Source organism: Eptesicus fuscus, chromosome 9, assembly GCF_027574615.1.
Source record: "Eptesicus fuscus isolate TK198812 chromosome 9, DD_ASM_mEF_20220401, whole genome shotgun sequence".
In the NCBI taxonomy this organism is placed as follows: Eukaryota; Metazoa; Chordata; class Mammalia; order Chiroptera; family Vespertilionidae; genus Eptesicus; species Eptesicus fuscus.
The window spans coordinates 13228133-13245891 of NC_072481.1; the positions used below are offsets into that span (position 1 = coordinate 13228133).

The window sequence follows — 17759 nt, forward strand, 5'->3', positions numbered from 1 at the left end:
GGAGCCACAGTGGTCACGGCTGTCATCGGGGATTTCACGGGCTCGTTTACATCTTTAGCTTCCTTCTCCGGAGACGACTTCATCATCCCCAGCCCCCCGGCCCCTCGGCGATGGTGGAGAGAGGAGGGGGTGGGCAGAGCGCTGAGCTCCACGTTGGGGTTCAAAGCTCTGATGAGGGGCCAGGCTGACAGAAGAAGCCAGAGCCCAGACCGAGGGCCAGGGCAGGGCTCAGGCGGGGTCCAGGGTCCCCAGCCACCAAGTGAGCCAGCAAGTGGAGGCGGGTGGGGCCAAGCAGTGGCTCTGAGTGTGGAGATGGGGACCAGGACAAGCAGGCGGTGCATCCAGAAGCCGGGGGTCGGGATGGGAAAGGTCAGGAGCTCCAGCAGCTGCCGAGAGGAGAGGAGAGTCTGCGGACGCAGCCCCCTGGGAGGAGCAGCCGGGGAGCTGCTCAGGCCTGTCAGGGGCCTGGAGACTCGGGGGCCCTGGCGGAGGTCTGACGGACCAGGGCTGGCATCTGGGAGAACCCAGAACGGCCCTCAGCAGCCGTGGTCTCAAGCGGGGGGCGGTGTGGGCTGGACTCGGGGTAGTCAGGATCCGTGGATTCTTGGCTCATACCAGCCCTGTACCTGCTGGTGCCTTGGAGCACGTCACCCCCCCCCGCCCCCCTTTAGGAAGTGGGCAATCATGAGGCACCCCAAGTGTGGTGGGTCAGATGGACAAACAGGCCTTGACCACACTCTGGCCAGTGCCCGGTGGACTGAGGCAGCATGGCACAGCCCTCAGCACAGGCCACACATGCCTTCGGTCTATCGCAGGGAGCTGTGGGGTGGTCACGGGTAAGTGCCGGGCACTGGGGGGCACCCAGCACAGACTGCGGGGCCTCAGTCGAGGGAAGGCTTCCCGGAGGAGGTGCCATCCCGGCTGAGGCCTGCGGGAGAAGTAGAGTTAGCCCCCGTCACCGCTTCTCCCCCCACCCCGTGAGGAAGTGGCGGGGGAGGGGAGGGTGCCAGGAGGAAGGAGTGGCGTGTGCAGAGGCCCCAAGCAGAGAGGGGCTGGCAGAAGGTGCGGCCTCAGCGAGAGGCAGAAGCCAGACCAGGGCGGCCTTGGCTTCTCAGGCCCAGGAGCCGGGCTCTCTCCCGGGACAGCGGGGTCGCTGCAGGGGGCAAGCAGGGGTGGCATGGTGCTTTAGAAAGCCCTGGCTGGTTTGGCTCAGTGGCTAGAGTGTCAGCTTGTGGACTGAAGGGTCCCAGGTTCGATTCCGGTCAAGGGCACATGCAGGCTCGATCCCCAGTAGGGGGCGTGCAGGAGGCAGCAGATCAATGAATGATTCTCTCTCATCATTGATGTGTCTATCTCTCTCTCTCCCTCTCCCTTCCTCTCTGAAATCAATAAAAATATATTTTTTAAAAATCGTCCTGACTGTGGGGAGGTGGGATTGGAGATGGGCCTGGAGGCAAGGAGGCCCGTAGGAGGCTGTGCGGGGAGAGGGGGAGGTGATGGAGTTACAGAGGGACGGATCCGAGGACGGTAGCGAGTGGAAAGGGCTGGTGACGATGACGCTTCTGGCTTCTCGGGGAGGCAGAGCGGCTGAGCCCCCGCCCATCGCTCCCGGCTGGGGCCAGGCTGTCTCCACCTCATCAGCACGCCCTCCGCAGCCCGGGGCCTGTCACCGGCAGCCCCAGGAAACATCCCCTCTGAGAGGCAGAGGCAGGCCTGATGGACCTGTCACCACGGTGCCATCGGCCGCCAGCCCCTCACCGGGTAATCTGCTTTCACCAGGAGCTCTGTCCTTCAGCTCCCGGCTCCCGGCTCGGAGCAGGGAGGGCGCCTGCACGGGCTGCGCAGCTGCCTTCCTTCCCCGAACAAATGACCTTGGGCCGGGCTGCACGGCTTGGCCGGAATTCAAACCGCCCGGCCGGCAGCCCCGGCTCTCAGCCCCTCTCCCACTCTCATCCCAGGGAGTAAAGCTGCACTTGGGACCGTTCCAAATCCAACGAACGGGACTCTTGGGAGGTTTGTAGGCGACCCCGGGCCCTGATGGGTCTCGGGCTCCGGAGTCCCACTCTGTCTCCCTCCCAAGAAGCCGCCCGGCAGAGGGGGACACACACAGTTAGAGTCAGATGTACTGGGTTCACCTCTCAGTCTGGCTGCTTCCGAGTGGGGTGACCTTGGGGGATCACCTGCCCTCTGGTCGTGACTACCCGCCGCCTCCCCACGCGCACGCCGTGGCCGCCCTTTTGGCTCTCCCTCCGTCTGACGCTTCAGTAGCTGCGTGTTCCCGCCTCTGCCGTGACGTGACCTGTTCGCGGTCTGTCTGCGCCACCAGACGAGCGGTTCCCGGGGGGCGGTTGACGTGTCCCCCTACCCTGCACCCCGCACAGCCCCACCCCGACACCGCCGGCTCAGGGAGTGTGGGTGGATGGCACGGGATGGAGGCGGGACAGGGGCTCTTCTCTGTCCTATGGCAGAGGAGCAAACGGACTGGGATCGGGCGGAGGGGGTCTGTGGGGGTGGTGCCCGGGGCTGGCGCCCACGGACTTTGGTGGCCTGACTGAGGCGGCTCCATAAGCAAGGGCCTCCCACAGGAACAGGCTCCCTCCTGGCCGGTGACTGGTGATGGTAGCTGGGGTGGCGGCTGGGAAGGGGGTGGCCGAGGTGTGGGTGGGAGTGGCCCCGCTGGTCACGACCCGGCTCTGGCTCCTGCAGTCAGACCTTCCAGGCGGTGATGGTGCCGGAGCCACTACCCCTCCCATCACCCGCTGCCTCCGCAGTTTTAATGAAAATCAGACAGAGATCTGGAGGGCTGCTTAGCATTTCAATACATTCGATATTGGATATTAGCAAGTCACCTCCTAAAACTGCTCCCCGGCTCCAGAGGTGAGAGGCGCCGTCACCACCCACCCCCTCCCACCCCCCACAACCCCCACCCCCCAGCAAGTCATTGTCACCGGCTCTCAGGAGCTGCTCCCATCTGTCAGAATGCTGATGTGGGCTCCTCTCCTCCCCACGAGGCACAGTGACGATCAGGTTATTTTTTAATATCAGGGATATTAATGCTCCTCTTTCTGATAGTGAGCCACAGCCTGATCCCTCCTGCTCTCTGAGGGAGGTCTTGGGGCTGAGTGGGGCGAGCTGGGATGCATGAGGGCCTACTGTGTGCCAGGCACCCTTTTACTCATCACAACCCTACAGAAAAGGCGGTGGTGCTCTCCTTTTACAGCCGGACCCCGAGGCTCAGAGAAGTACAGTGACTTCCCAGAGACACACAGCGCACGGGAAGGGTTAGGCCTGAGATCTGAACCACGTCTAACTCTGGAGCCCAAGGTCTTTGCTGCCTCTCAACGAATCTGGAGACTTCCCCCCAACTGCTGCCCGGAAGCTCTGTCACCCCGACACCCCAGAGGGCGGGTGCTGCTCTGTCCCACGGTGAAGCGGAGAGGTCAAGCCCCATCTGGCTCAAAACTACAGCCAGGGTCCGGGCAGGACCTCCCTCCTCCACCCCTGCGGTAGCCCAGTGGTGGCCTGTCCTCGGGGCCCTGAGCTCCTTTACCCGTCCCCCCCCCCCAGGAGCCCGAGGGGCTCAGAGAGGGTCAGCACACCCACTGCCTACCCCACAGATCAATGGCCCACGGTGGCACCTGCTCTCTCCCTCGCCTCTGACCAACCCAGGGCCCCAGACGTCCCCCTCAGCTGAGCGCTCACGCTCTCCCGGCTCCCAGCGGCCACGTGGGTGCTGGGATCACAGGTCTGCGCTAGAATCCCAAGCGGGTCACTTGAGTAGCTGTGGCATCTTGGACAAATCATGTCACCCCACCTGATTCCCCTCACTTCTGAAGTGCAGACAATAGAACTTCCTTCAAAGGCTGTTATTAGGGTTAGTGAGAAGAGTGGATACTCTGCCATATTATCTTGAGAGCCTTCCCCACACTGAGCAGGTTTGCCTGGAGTCACGCACACCCGAATCTAGCCCCCGTTCCAGGTCTGGGCCAGGCCTCGGAGGGAGCCCGGGCCCAGGCAAAAGTCCTACGGAGGGAGGGCCGCCCACGTGCGGATGCTGAGGATTGGGTGTCCAGCAAGAGCGGAGGCCAGCCCTGCTCTCAGGAAGGGGTGACTCAGATGTAGGGCAAGGAATCCACAGTGACCAGGTGCAGATGCGGGGGAGGTGGTGGCTGGAGAGGTGGCCGGGGCCAGGCCTCCTGGACAGGGACTTGCAGCAGGAAAAGGCCTTGGATCTTCATCCAGAGGGCGGAAGGCTCTGGAAATCAGGGAAGGGGAGGGCACGGGCAGGAGCTGACCATGACCCTGGCACTGACGGGGCTTTCTGGTTGCAGTGTGGCAATGACTGAGGGGCCCAGCGGGTGTGCACAGAGGCCGGCGACGTGGCAGCTGCCCCAGAGAGAGGTGATGGGGACTCAGCAGGCTGGTGGCAGCGGCGAGGAGTGGATGCAAAGGACGTGGAGTGTCCCGGATACACAGCTGATGGAGAAGGAGGGACCGAGACCCAGTTCAGGTCCCTGGACTTGCACAGCTGGGTGGGGGGTGGTGTCCAGTGAGGACCAGGCGTGGGACAGAGAAGCCTGGAGGGGGGTCTGGGGTGGCTGATGGTTAAAGGACAGTGGAGGTGATAATGGACGAGGAGCGACTGAGAGAGAAAGAAGTCCATGAGGATAGCCGACTCTTTCAAGAAGCTTGCGGGGAAGGTGGGGAGAGAGGGAGAGGCAGCAGGCGAGGGGTGAGAGGGAGAGAGGGATGATTTGTTGTTTTCAGGACAGAGAAGACTTGTGAACGACGGTGGGGCAGCCAGACCTCGGAGGCCGTGGCGTGCGGTCATGTTTTCCCTCCGCCCTGCTCCTCGCCACTGGTTCCCGCCCGTGGAAGTGATTGATTATATGTAAACAGGAGGAAGCAATTAGTCTGGGCATGCCCGGCCATTAATAAGCCTCTTACGTATTTATAACAGCACCTCACTCCCTCGCCAACCTGAGGACAGATATCCCGAGACCAGCCGGGAGCACGCAGAGGAGACCTCGGCGCAGCCACAGGCCCTGGGCCTACGCTCACATCCTCCACCCGGGGAAGCCCTCACGGAGCAGCCAGGGACTCCTGCTTGACCTGCAGCGCCGATAGCGTGCACCTTCTTGTTTAGCCGGAAAGAGCTGGAAGCCGCCCCTTCGGAGGCCGTGGGCGCTGCCAGGCAGGAGCCCTGCAGTGGAGAGGAGCAGCTGGCGGCTTCGGGGTGAGGGGACACGCAGGGATCCGTGACAGCAGGGAAGCCCGGGGCCTTTAGGTGACGGGGGTGAGTGGGTCCACCCACTTCGAAGGCACGTCTGCCTCGTCCCGTCCTCCCCACAGAGGTTTGGACACATCGCTGGGTCCTCTCCCACATCAGGATCCGACGGTCCTTTGTTCACTCCAAGCCACCGAGAAGGAGCTGAATCGCATTCGATATTTTCTGCTTCAAGAGGACTTTGTATCAAAAGCGATTTAAATTGTAAATTTTATTTTACGTTGTGGTGCTCAGAGTTTCTGAAACGTCCCCTTATGTGGAAGTGGCGTTTGCCACCGCCCGCTGAATGATCTGCTTCCCGCTGGACCAGAGCTCTGTGCAGCCTGGACCGCCCCCGCGGTCCCCCATCTCGTCCCCGTGCCTGGGGGGGCTCCACGCGGAGCTGTTGAATGACTGAATTGATTCGTAAATTAGTCTTACATACCGGGCGGCATGCGCTCAACAACTATATTATTCCACTTAATTTTACCTATTTCTTTTTGCTTTTTTACTGTGGCTACTAGAAAAAAAATTGAATTTCATATGTGGCCACGCTGTCTTTCCATCGGCCAGGGCTGCCTGAGACACTCCCCCACTCCCCACCCCCCCCCCCACGCCCCTGGCTCTGGCGTGCCACGCGGTTTTAACACAGTCCTTGTGGCCCCAGTGAGTCTCTCCTATGCAACATGCTAGTAAGCTGCTTTCTCACTGGATTCTGGGGCTGCGTCCCCTCCATCCTGGGAGCACTTCGAGGGAAGGGTCCTATCTTATTACCCGGGAACCCCAGACCTCCCCCCCTACCCCAATGGAGTGCTAGCACCTGCTCCCTTCATGCCCCTTATAACTCGGAAAACAGGGGCGTTGGCCCGTTACAGATGGGAAAACGGTCCCTAATCCAGGGAGCCACCTGGGCCTCATTGAGAACCCGGTTCTGGCTAAGATCGCCAACGGCTCTGTCCCCAAGCCGGGGAAGAAGGAGAGGTTCCTGTACAAATGTGAGGGCTGCCTGGCCCCTCCAATCCCCTCACAGAGTGAACCAAGCAGAGAGTGAGAGGGGCGGGGGGCAGGGTTTCTCTGGAGGCGTCTGGGCTGCTGAGGGGGCAATGAGGCTGCCAGGGCAGGGTGAGGGGGGCTGAAGGATGAGGGGACTTCACCACTACCCGCTGCTCCCACCCGCACACTCACACTCACACTCACACGCACCCATCCTTCCTGCCAGCACCGTTTCTCCTACTAAACTGGTGCCCTGCACAGCCCACCCCTTGTGGTACAGAACTGCCCAGCCCGCCACCCCCCTCCTGGGAACTACAGCCGTGCCTTCCAGCCCCCATCTCTGCCCAGGCCCCCAAGCTTGTTTGCACCTGTGAGCTCACCTGAGCCTCCCAGCACCTCTTTGAGTTGGTGGCGTATCCCCACTTTCATAGTTCGAGAAACGGAGGCTGCCCCCCGCTCCATCCTGGAGGCACGTCGAGGGAAGGGTCTATCTTATTAGCTGGGAAGGGAAGAAACACTCCTGGGAGGGTCCTATGTAATTGGGGCTCACTGATGTTCCCTACAACGCCCCTTCCCACTCCCAGAAGTGAAAGACGACCGTCGGGGGAGGGGCCGGGAGGTTGGGGGCAGGACTGGCTCAGAGGCTGCCCTGCTTGGCCAAGTCCAGCTCCCCCTGGCCCACCCCCACCCCCCTGCCCCCCACCTTGCCTGTTCCCACAGCGAGGACCCATGGGGTGCAGATTCAGCCCTTGGAGAGTGGAAGTCAAGGCCACTTAGCAGGTCTGGCCAGCACACCCGTGCGGCCATCCAGACATCAAACTGTGGGCCTCTTGGAAGTCTGCTCATGCATCGCCCTGCCATTTAGCAAAGGTTCCCAGGATGCCTCTGGGCACCAGGAGGACCACGCATGACCCAGCCGGGACCCTGCGATGGACGTTGCCCTCAGGAGGCTGGGAATCCAGTCGGGGAGAGGAGACACATGAGGTACAGCCAGCCCGGATCCCGCTCCCGCTTCCCACTGACTGTCCGTCAGTCCTCAGGAGTCTCCGTGTCTCTGTGCCTTTAAAACGGGGTGAAAGCCCTACATGGCGGGGATTCGGTGAGAGGAGGGATGGAGAGTCCAGCACGGATGGGGAAGCTGGGGAAGCCTCGCCATGCCCCCCCCCCCAGGTTTGCCCACACTACAGTGTTCTTACGATGTTTGCATTAGCTGCCAACTGTAAATATTAGGAGACACCACATCAAAAATTAGATGTAAAACTTCTCCCGAAACTGCAGAAAACTGGGCTCCCGTCCCCATGGCCGCGTTGTCCGGAGCTGGGAACAAGCCCCTAGCAGGTTCCGTCAGGGGGCCAGCCTGTCTCCTGCAGGCATGTGTGCTCGCCTCTCTGGGTCTGGTCCAGCCTGCTCCCTTTGTCCCCCACCCCTTCACAGCATCCCTGAACAGCCTCCGCCCAGAGTGGGCTTGAATGCCCCCGGTAACAGGCGGTTTCCTACCTCGTTGAGACCGTGGATCTGAGCTGTGGGGAAAGGGCTCCTACTTGGAGCTGTCTTTCCCTCTGTAACAAAGACGCACGGGAGAGAGTGGGCGTTGGAGCCCGTGGATCTGGGTCTGAGCACCTCTCTAGCATGTAACCAGCGGTGCGATCTAAGGCAAAGGATGGCCTTTTTGCACTTCCGTTTCCTTAGCTGCACCTGCCCGCAGGGCCGTGTGATGCTGAAAGTAGAGCAAGTTTACAAAGCTCCTAACGCAGGGCCTGGCGCGTGGCACACACTCCCCAGAGAGCCTTTATCATCCTTTAACCTCCAGCCACGCGTCCAACTCTTCCCCGGCGAGCGCAGGAGCTGGGAGTGCGGTCACAGGTAACAGTCTGTGCCCCTTAGAAGTCAGAGGCAGCGTCAGAACGTGTCCCCAGGGGGCACCCCCACTTGAGGGCCAGCCCCTGGGAGCTGCGGACCTCTTATCTGCTTCCAGACAACGTGGCCCACCAGATGCTCATGGGATTTGGGGGTGGTGGGTTGACACCTGGAGGAATCCCCAAGTCCCTGCCCTCCCCACCCTCCCCCGACAGCTTTCCCAGGATGAGAGACCACTCCTGGGAATGGAAGTGGAGGTGGGGGAAAGGCAAGGGAGGAAAAGCAGGGAGTGGTAATCCCCACCATCCGAGAGCAGCTGCCATCGCCAGCCTCCTGGCTGCATGCCTGGCGTGGGCGGTGCACTTTACCTGCGTCCTTGCATATAAATCTCACAACAGCCCTGGGACTCGGATGCTACTGTCCTTGTTTCACAGACACGGAGGTTGAGGCTCAGAGAGGTTAAGACACTTGCCCAAGGCTGCACAGTCAGGATGTAATCACTTCTCTGTCTGGTCCAGAGCTGGTACTCCAGACGGCTGCACTCTCAACCGAGGGTGCCCCCTTCATGCCCAGTCGTGAGAGTTTTCACCTAAAGGTGCTTTCTGAGGTCGCCTCTAAGCGGGTCTCTGCGCCTCTGGTAGTGACCGTGTGCATCCGAGTGGGTCACTGTGCGAGGTCCCCTGTGTAGGCGAGTGCGTCTGAGCCGTGTGAGTGAGAGTGAGGGGTGAGTGTGCAGGGGGGTGCGTCGCCCTGTGTGCACCGGGGACTCCTCCCGGTGGGTCTGTGCCTCCTGGGGTCGCGGGGGCGTCCTGACCGTGGCACCGGGCGCGGCGGCCCTGAGGCCACGTGCGGACACGGGGCGCGGGGAGCGCGCTGCCCCCGGAGGTGCAGGCGGGTGAGGGCGGGCGTGCGCACGGGCAGCGGGGGTGTCGCGGGCCGCTGTCCACCGCCCGGCTCCGGCCCGCCCCCTCGCCTCGGTGCTGATTGGCTTGGCGCCGTGACGGGCCGGCCCCCGTCCGGGGCGGCGGCGGCGGGCGCGGGTGCCCGCGTGTGCGCTGTGAGCCGCGTGTGCGCCGGGGTGTGCGCCCGGCTGCCGGGCGTGCGGGAGAGCCGGGGAGCGCGCCGACGCGCGGGCCGCCGCGGCCGAGCCGAGGGTGAGCGGCGCCCCCGCCCTCCCGGCCATGGCCTCCGCCCGGGGACGCCTGCCCCCCGCGCTCTGGGTCGTCACGGCCGCGGCGGCGGCAGCCACCTGCGTGTCCGCGGCGCGCGGCGAAGGTGAGCGGCGGCGGCGGCGGGGCGGGGGCGGCCGGGGGACGGGGGCGCGGCGCCCGCTGATCGAGGCTCAACTTCCTTTTCCTCGACCCTGAGCGCCACCGGGGCTGGGACCCTGGGCTTGGGGACGGGAAGCCTGGGCTTGGGGGGACAGGGATTGCCCGCGGGAGAGACCCCAGGGTCCAGGAATAGTGGGATGGAGAAGGGGACGGGACCGAAGGCTTGAGGCTGAGGGGCAGAGGCAGCGGGGGCCGGGGGACAGGGCTGTGGGATTCGGAGCTGGGGACCGAGCACTGAGGACCAGACACTGGGGACGGGGGACAGGACGGGGGACAGGAGATGGGAGGAGAGGTGTAGAGGAGAGAGGGGACAGAGCGGGCAGGGACGGGTGGGGACAGAGGGGCACAGAGACGCAGGATGAGGTTCAGAGGCTGGAGGAAAAGGGGCAGGGATGGCACTGGGAGGAGGGAACAGGAACTGAGGACCAGAGAGAGCAGGACAGGTTTGGGGGAAGCCAGAACCGAGGGGCAGGGATGAGAGTCTGGGAGGTGGTGGGCTGGAGGGCGGGAGCAGGGGCTGCTGCCGGGAGGAATAGCGGGTGGGGAGGCAGCCTTGGTGGGCAGGAAGGGGTGGCCTTGGGAGGAAGCGCCAGTGAGGGGAGAGCTGGGGGGCTGGCGGAGAAACTGAGGCAAGCGAGGCCCCGAGGTCAGGGTCTTGTCCAGGGACAGGGCTGGGGCAGCCCGGTCACTCAGGGGACATGGGAGAGAGGCTGGAGCAGGGGTTGTGAACTCAATAGTCAGGACCAAAAGGGTTCGGCAGGTGACCTGCCGGTGATGGGAGGGGACAAGGAACGCTGGGAGGGGGCATCCATCAGGGTCCCCGAACCAAGGCAGGGCCTCACACCTGGCACACACAGGGTGCTGCCTGAGTTCTGCTCCCAGCCCCGGCCCCCGCCCTAGACCTCCGCTGCCGCCCAGAGGAAGCGGCCTAGTGCTCCGCGCAGGATCCCACAACTGACGCCCTGGGTCTCACCCGGGAGCATGAACTTCAGACTCAAGGGAGCGCCAGTCAGTGTTTCTCATCCACACTCACACACACACACACACACACACACACACACACTCACACACACACACACACACACACACACACGAACAGCTCACAGAGATGCAGCCGTCCCCTCAAGCACACACGCACACACACACACACGAACAGCTCACAGAGATGCAGCCGTCCCCTCAAGCACACACGCACACACGGACACAGCAGGATTCACACGCATAGACCCAGGCCCGTAGAGACCCCCGTGCGTGACAGCCCCCCTCCGCCCACTGTCATGCACAGAAATGCAGGCAGTACATGCGTGCACACGCATGTATGTACAGATGCATACACTTGAAAATATGCACATTTGTGGGCAGACACCACATCTAAGGAGGCCTTCAAACTTGCATTCGTGCCATGGAAATGCGTGTGCACAGAATAAATGCACAGACACCGGTAAACTCATGGTTTCCAATGGAACGGGTCATGCGAGCAGGGACCATAGCAGGGGAGCTAAGGTGAAATGGCAGGAGGGACGGCCTGGCTGGGGTGGGCACAGGTCCCTGAGACACCAGGGGTCAGGAGGGGCGGGCAGTGACTCCGCGCTGTGGCCTGAGAAGCAGTCTCCCCAGGGTTGAGTACAGGGAAGGGGGCGGTTGCTTTCCCCAGTGGGATTCTGAGGGGACCGACATCAAGGCTCTGGGCATTGGGTGGTGCACCCTCAGTTCCTTAATTCAACTCTCTCCTGGGGTGGAGCCAGCACCCTCTGGAATTGCAGCAGCAAACACCAGAGTCCCCTAGGGAGGGGACTTTGGGGAGGATAGACATTGGCCTGAGAGAGAGGACGTGTCTGTGTCCGCGGAGAGACAACAGTTGGGTCAGAGGCAAGATCTATAGAGAGAGGCAGGCGGGGGCTCGGCAGGGCGGAGGGACGCGCTGTCCACACCTGTCTGGTCAATGCAGCAGGCACCCACAGCCGGGCCTGGGCTCCCCTTGCAGGTCAGAAGCCATGGGTGGAGACCTAGGGGATGTTCCGCATGGGACAGCCAGGAGTCCCTTCCAGCTCAGCCGGCGCAGAGCCGGGGCAGCCAGGGAGACGGGTGGAACTTGAGGAGGGGGCTCTGTTCCCCGCTGGGGTCCCAAAGGTGGCAGTGCCCCAGGCTGGTCAAGTGCCCCTATACCCGGTCCCTCCTCCGGCTGGGGGAGGCCCTGAAATCCCCCCTCCCTCTGCCCCCCACAGTCAGCCCGGCCAGGCTCGCAGGCCTTCATTACCCTTTTGGGGATTACCCACCACTCTGGGTGATCTCGGAGGCATTCGCGTCCTGGCTGACATCCCCTGGCCACCCCGAATCCTCCAGCCTCACCATCATGCGCTGTGTCCTCGGGGAATGTAAATCAATTTAAGTATTAGTCTCAGCGAAATGGAATGGGGGAAGGTGACGGTGCTGGAGAAAAAAGGAATCGCATAATGCCTCCACAGTCGAACAGGAGAGGCTACGGGATTGTCTGTTCTTCTCAGCACAGGAGGGGGACCCATCTGATCCCCCAGAACCGCCGGGCAGGTAGGCCCAGAAGGGATGTCTATGGACCTCTGGCAGACGAGGAAACTGAGGCACAGAGGAGTTGGGTGACTTGCTTCATTAAAGGCTCTGAGACCATCCAGCCCAACAATTACATTTGCAAGTGGGGAGACAGGCCCAGAGAGGGGGGAATTGACATCACAGATGTCACAGGGTTCGGCAGTGCAGGAGGCAGCCCTGGTGACCAGAAGGGGGTGCATCTCCTTGGGGACCCCGGCCAGGCCAGGCGGGCCTGATGCTGGGATCCTCTCCAGCCCCGATGAAAACTGCCGTGGGCCAGAGCTCCCCGTGAAAGACACTCAGTGTCCCCCCCACCGGAGGGGGCATGAGGTAGGGCCGAGGGGGACAGAGGGAGAAGAGGAGAGGGGAGGGGCCGAGAAGGATCTGGAAAGAATTAGAACAAGCAGCCCTGGAATCCTATAGCTCTTCCTGAATCCGATAGAATCGACGTTTGACTTATCTTTGGATTATCTGAGCCCCCCTGGCTGGCTGGTCCAGAATCTGCTGCAAATGTGGGGGGCTCCCCAGGGGAAGGGAGGGCTGGAAAGCGGGGTCTGCAGGCCGCTGCCCTAGAGTCAGGGTATTCCGGGGGGGAAAGTCCAGGAAGGGGACATTCAGTCAGGTATCCGCTGCGCAGGGGCAGGCCGAGCTGCATGGAGAAGGGGTGGGGGTGTCCACAGGTCTCTTTCCTCCCCTCTCCCCAAACCAGGCCCTGCTGGTCTGGGGGAAACTGCAGTGCGGCCCCCTCTCCCTCCCTCCAGGCAGCAGGAGAGAGCTGCCTGACCCAGTTTTCTTCCCATTGCCTGAGAGGGAGGGAGGGAGGCGGGAAGGCTGCTCTGCCTGAGCCCCTGGCGCGTGGGGCTGGGGCCGGGGAGGGGAGATCCATCCCCTGATCCTACCTGGCCTCTGGGGACCCGTCCCTGGTTCTGTAAGCCCTCGCTCTAGCCAGCCTGCTCCTATCAACGCCCCAATTGGGTGGGGAGGGTGAAAGGAGAAAGAAAATCAGCAAATAAGAGCATCCTCGCTCCAACATCTCCTGAGGACACTTGTCTCCATCTTTGAGGGGCAGGCATCGAGCTATCCAAAGCTCAGGCTTCTGCCTTCCAGCAGGAGGGCCTGCTTTAACCCTCCGTGAGCTGCTCAAGCCTGCCCATCGGGTTAGTTGGAAACCCATGATTGCTGGCTGGGTGAGGGGGTACATGAACAGAGAGTGAAATGGAAAGCCCCCGGGGAGCCAAAAACTCTCTCGGACACCTATCACCAGATACAGCAAAGGACTCAGGGGCCCAGAGAGGTGAAGGGACTTACCCAAGGACACACAGCAGTTAGAGACAGAACTGGGATTCAAGCCCTGATGTCTTTATCGCTGAAAAGGGAGTGGATGGATTTGAGGTACAAAGAGAGAGGCAGGACTTAGGGACAGGGGGCTGGCATTGACTCCAGGCTTTCCAGGTGACCCTCACCCACCCTTTGATATTATTATCCCCATTTTACAGATGAGGAAACTGAGGTTCAGAGGACCTCCTGCTACAAGTAGATGCATTGAGATATGAGCCCAGAGGGGTTTGGCTCCAATCGTGGGCTCGTTTCCCTACTGTGAGGGTCTGGCTTAAAGTAGACTTGCTTTCTGGCCGGAGCTCCTTCCCCACCACCTGGAGCCAGGCTGCCAGGGCTGGGGGCCTTGTCTGTGGCTGCCACAGCAGGTGCTCTGAATGCCGACCCTGCTGGCTACACCTGTGGTGCCCTGGGCACGTTCCTGAACATCCCTGAGGCTCTGTGTTTTCATCTATAAAATGGAGATAAGAAAGGCCACCTCTCAGGGTGGTTGTGTGGGTCACAGATGAGGCATCTCAAGCTCTCCTTGCAGAGCTCAGCACACAGTAGGTGCTCACCGAGAGGCAGCTCTGCTGCCCTAAGTCCCTCTGCGTCAGGTGTGCAGAGGACCTACTGGGCGCGGGGCATCTCCCCGGGAGACACTGGTGATTATAAAGCTGGGCCAGTCCTCTGGGGGAGGGATGGCCTCGCAGCATGAACCTTGGTGGTAACTGTGAATGCCGTTATGTCCCATGCGTAGGTGAGGGTCACGTCATCTTCACAAACCCCTGTGCGACAGGAACCACTGTCGCCCCATTTTACAGAGGAGGAAGCTGAGGCTCTGGGAGGGGAGGGGACTTGCTCAGGACACAGCTTCTAAGGGCCGGAGCTGGGGTCATGACCCAGGCCTCCAGCCTCCTGAGCCCGTCTCAGCCATCCCACCGGCCCACCAAGCGGGGCAGCTGGCTCTCGGGGCAGCTTGTATTCTGGGAGTTGAGGAGATCGTGTTTTGGCCGAAGTGGTAGAGGAAGGCTTCAGGGAAGAGAGAGGACTTGAACTGTGCCTTGGTGGACTGGGCAAGCCAGAAAGGGCACAGAGCTATGGAGCTGGCGTGAGACTGACCAGCAAGGCCCTGTGTGAGCGCACACAGACATCGGTAGACGCAGGGCCTGGCGTGTGGCTGGGTCGGGTGGCTCCTGTGGCGCTAGGGAAGGCGGTCCCAGGGGTCTGATGCGCTCCCGTCTCCTGTTTTGCAGTGAACTTGCTGGACACATCAACCATCCACGGGGACTGGGGCTGGCTCACGTATCCGGCTCACGGGGTAAGTGATGGACGGTTCGGCCAGCCTCATCCCTCTGTGAGCAGAGGGAGGCTGTGACTCACAGAATCTAATCAGATAGATCAATAAGAAGCAGAGGCCCAGAGAGGGGAGGGCACTTACCCAAGGACACACAGCAACAAGAGACAGAGCTGCTGATTTCGTAACAGTTTCGTGCACACAGAGCCTTGGGGATAGAGACCACCCCTGGTGCTGGGCACCGGATGCTTCATGTGTGAGGCCCCAGATGTGGGATCCTCATGTCTGCGTCCTGGGTCTACAGACTCACGATGTGCCACAGCTGGGCCCAGGGTAGCCTAAGACATGTCATTGTCGAGGCACAGGGCCAGGAAGGGCCCTATCCAGGGCTTTCACGGCTTCAGGATTGGTCCCCTCCCTCACAGCCGCCCTGCCCTCCCCAGGGGCTGCCAGGAAACCTGGATGCTCTGCTTGCTTCTCTTTTCCATCAGCACCACCTGGCTGGCATTGCCAGCCCCAGGCCTATGTGGCTCAGCCCATCAGCTCCCTTGGGGTCACTGCTCATGGGAGACACCCCTCCCACTCTCCTGGGGCGTGGTCATGGTAACTCCAGGGGCAAGGCTGCACTGCCCGGTCCCTCCACTTCTTTTATCCAAGTCCCGGGAGGCGGGGCAGGAAAGCCAAAGCAAGCCATGAGCCTGGTGGGGTCCTGGCTCTGCCATCGACAAGCTGGGGCCCTGGGTCACCGCCTCACCCCCCTGGGTGCATGTGACGACACATGATCATAGGCTGTGCCTGTTACCGACGAGCCTTCCCTGAATGTATTGTCACCATCACTGTTATTAGTATACGAGAGGTCCAGTGCATGACATTCGTACACTGTAGGGTCCCCAGCAGCTGCTGGATGCCGGCCGGGGCCTCCCTCCCTACCCCCCGCCTGGTCAAATTCCCGGACGAACACCCAGTCGAGGGGACAATTTGCATATTATGCTTTTATTATATAGGATATTATGGTTGTATCTCACATAAATTTCCTCCTAAAATTGCTCAGAAACACACACACACACACACACACACACACACACCACACACGCACGCACGCACATCCCTGCTTTAGATGTGAGCACATCATGTACCACAACTCTTTCGTGAACACTGGCTTCCGTGGCTCTGAGGACAGAGGGATAATCGTGTTAATAACAGTAACGATGATAATGACACCAGGAGTTCACATTTAGGAAGGGGGTATTTCTTTACTTTGAGGTAGGGTTTTCATCCCGGCCGTTTGTGGCCTGTGGCCTGTGGCCGAGGTCGGAACTCCCCTTCTCTCCCGGGTCCCAGGGAGCAGTGAGCTGAGTCCGCTTCCTGTCATCAGCCCTTGGGCACCAGGCTTCAGGACTCCAAGAGCCAGTAGGAACCCCTTCTCTGGCTGAGCAGGCCAGGCCTGCCTGAGACCAAGGCCGGGTTCTTGGGGTGTCCCTTTACCTCCCTGGGCAGTGCCCTCTGTGTGCCCCAGTTGGCTGTCTCCCAGCGGGGAGGAGGGTGAACAAGGATCTTGGCTCTGCCGGGAGCCAAGGGCTGGCCTATGAGGAGGGGACTGCCTGGCTGTTGTCTGGGTCAGCATTTCCCCCGACGCCCCGCAGCTAAGGGGGAGTGGGCCTGGCTGCAAGTTGGCTCTGGGTGTCTCTGTCCCCTCAGATCTTAGGACTTGGTTTTGAGGGTAATGAGGAGTGGTAAGGACGTTAGCAGGCGAGGAACAGGGCCTGGCGTGTGTTCCCCACTCGCGCTGTCATTCTCTTGTTTGCAGGGTGCTGTAAAGTATGGCTCAGAGCCATCTCATGTCATCTGGGACTTGGAACAAATAATAACTTATATTCAGTAGCTCTCAACAACCTATAGACGTTCTCTCTCTTAATCCCCACCACCAGTCTGCAAGCAGGGACAGCCACCCCCTTCTACAGATGCGGACGCTGAGGCTCAGAGCACGGGGAGATCATTGCTCAGCGTCGGACAGGTTCCAGGTGATGGGCTGGAACGCATATCTCTCAGCCTGGAGCCCGAGTTGAGTCCCTTCTGCCCTCTTTGGTCTCTGCCCTCTTTGTGAGGTTGGGAGGCAGCCCTGCATTGTCCCCCGAGTTACGGACCACCTCCTGTCTCTATGGGGCTTGCCCAAGGGAGAGAACAGGCCAGGTGAGATCCCTGGTTCCCAGCCTCGAGGCCTTGAACCCGTGCTGGGCTCCCAGGTGAACCTCGCAGCTGCTGACATCCAGGGGGTCTAGGGAGGAGCTGGGTCTTCGGTTTAATATGCCTTCCAGGTGAGTGTTTGCCCAGCTGGGGGCTGGGGAGCCTTTGGAGGTGATCCTTGAGGCTCCTTCCACCCCCTGGTCCTGCAGCCCGTTAGACACCCTGGTACAGGGTCTCCCAGGACTGTCTCCAGCAGCAAAGGTATCAGATTGTCAGGCAGACGGCTCAGCCTGAAGGCCGAGGTGCTGGGTCCCGATGAGCCGGTGCTCTGCCGCCTCCAATCAGCGTGACTCGGGCAAATCCTTTACTCCCCCAACCTCCACGCTTATAACGGGGGGACGATAACACAGGCGGGTGGAGTTGTCATCTATGAGAGGATGCATGAAAAGGACAGTTTACCGGTAAGAAACCAGGAGCTCTGAGAGGTTAAGCATCTCCGCTAAGCTCAGGGCGGGGGTGGGGGGTCGGGAGGGGGGCAGACTGGCCCCAGAACCCATGGTTTTCGCCAGGCTGCGCCCCTCCCTTTGCGCCCCGCCCTCCACACACTGGGCGAGCTTCACCTCTGGTAAAGAACAGCTGCTTCCGATGAGGGGGCGCATTCCTTTCCATTGTCTCACTGGATCCTCCCCGTCCCCCAGAGTGGGTGGAATGGGCAGGCTGTAGCTACCCCCTTCTACATATGGAGAGCCCGAGGCTCAGAGAGGGATGTGATGTACCCAGCGCTGCACAGCTGGCTCACTGCCTTCCGCTCGGGGAATGAGCCCGAGTTCCAGAGCAATGGTGGGGGTTGGGGGAGGAGGGTGCCAGGGCTAGAGAGGCAGCTGGGGTGGGAGTGGCACCCAGCCCGGGATGGGGTGCCCCAGGTGGAGAGCAGGACGGATTCCACCTTTTT

At 61.4% G+C, this 17759-nt stretch overlaps 1 protein-coding gene across 1 annotated transcript in view; it reads left to right on the forward strand.

Annotated features, from left to right (window-relative positions):
- The first annotated feature begins 9297 nt into the window (after positions 1 to 9297).
- The window catches only part of EPHA8 (EPH receptor A8), a 31809-nt gene continuing 23347 nt past the window's right edge, over positions 9298 to 17759 (forward strand). The window contains exons 1-2 of the mRNA XM_054720706.1: positions 9298 to 9391; positions 14583 to 14647. Coding sequence (XP_054576681.1) covers positions 9298 to 9391; positions 14583 to 14647 — 159 coding nt within the window. The remainder of the gene's footprint in view (positions 9392 to 14582; positions 14648 to 17759) is intronic.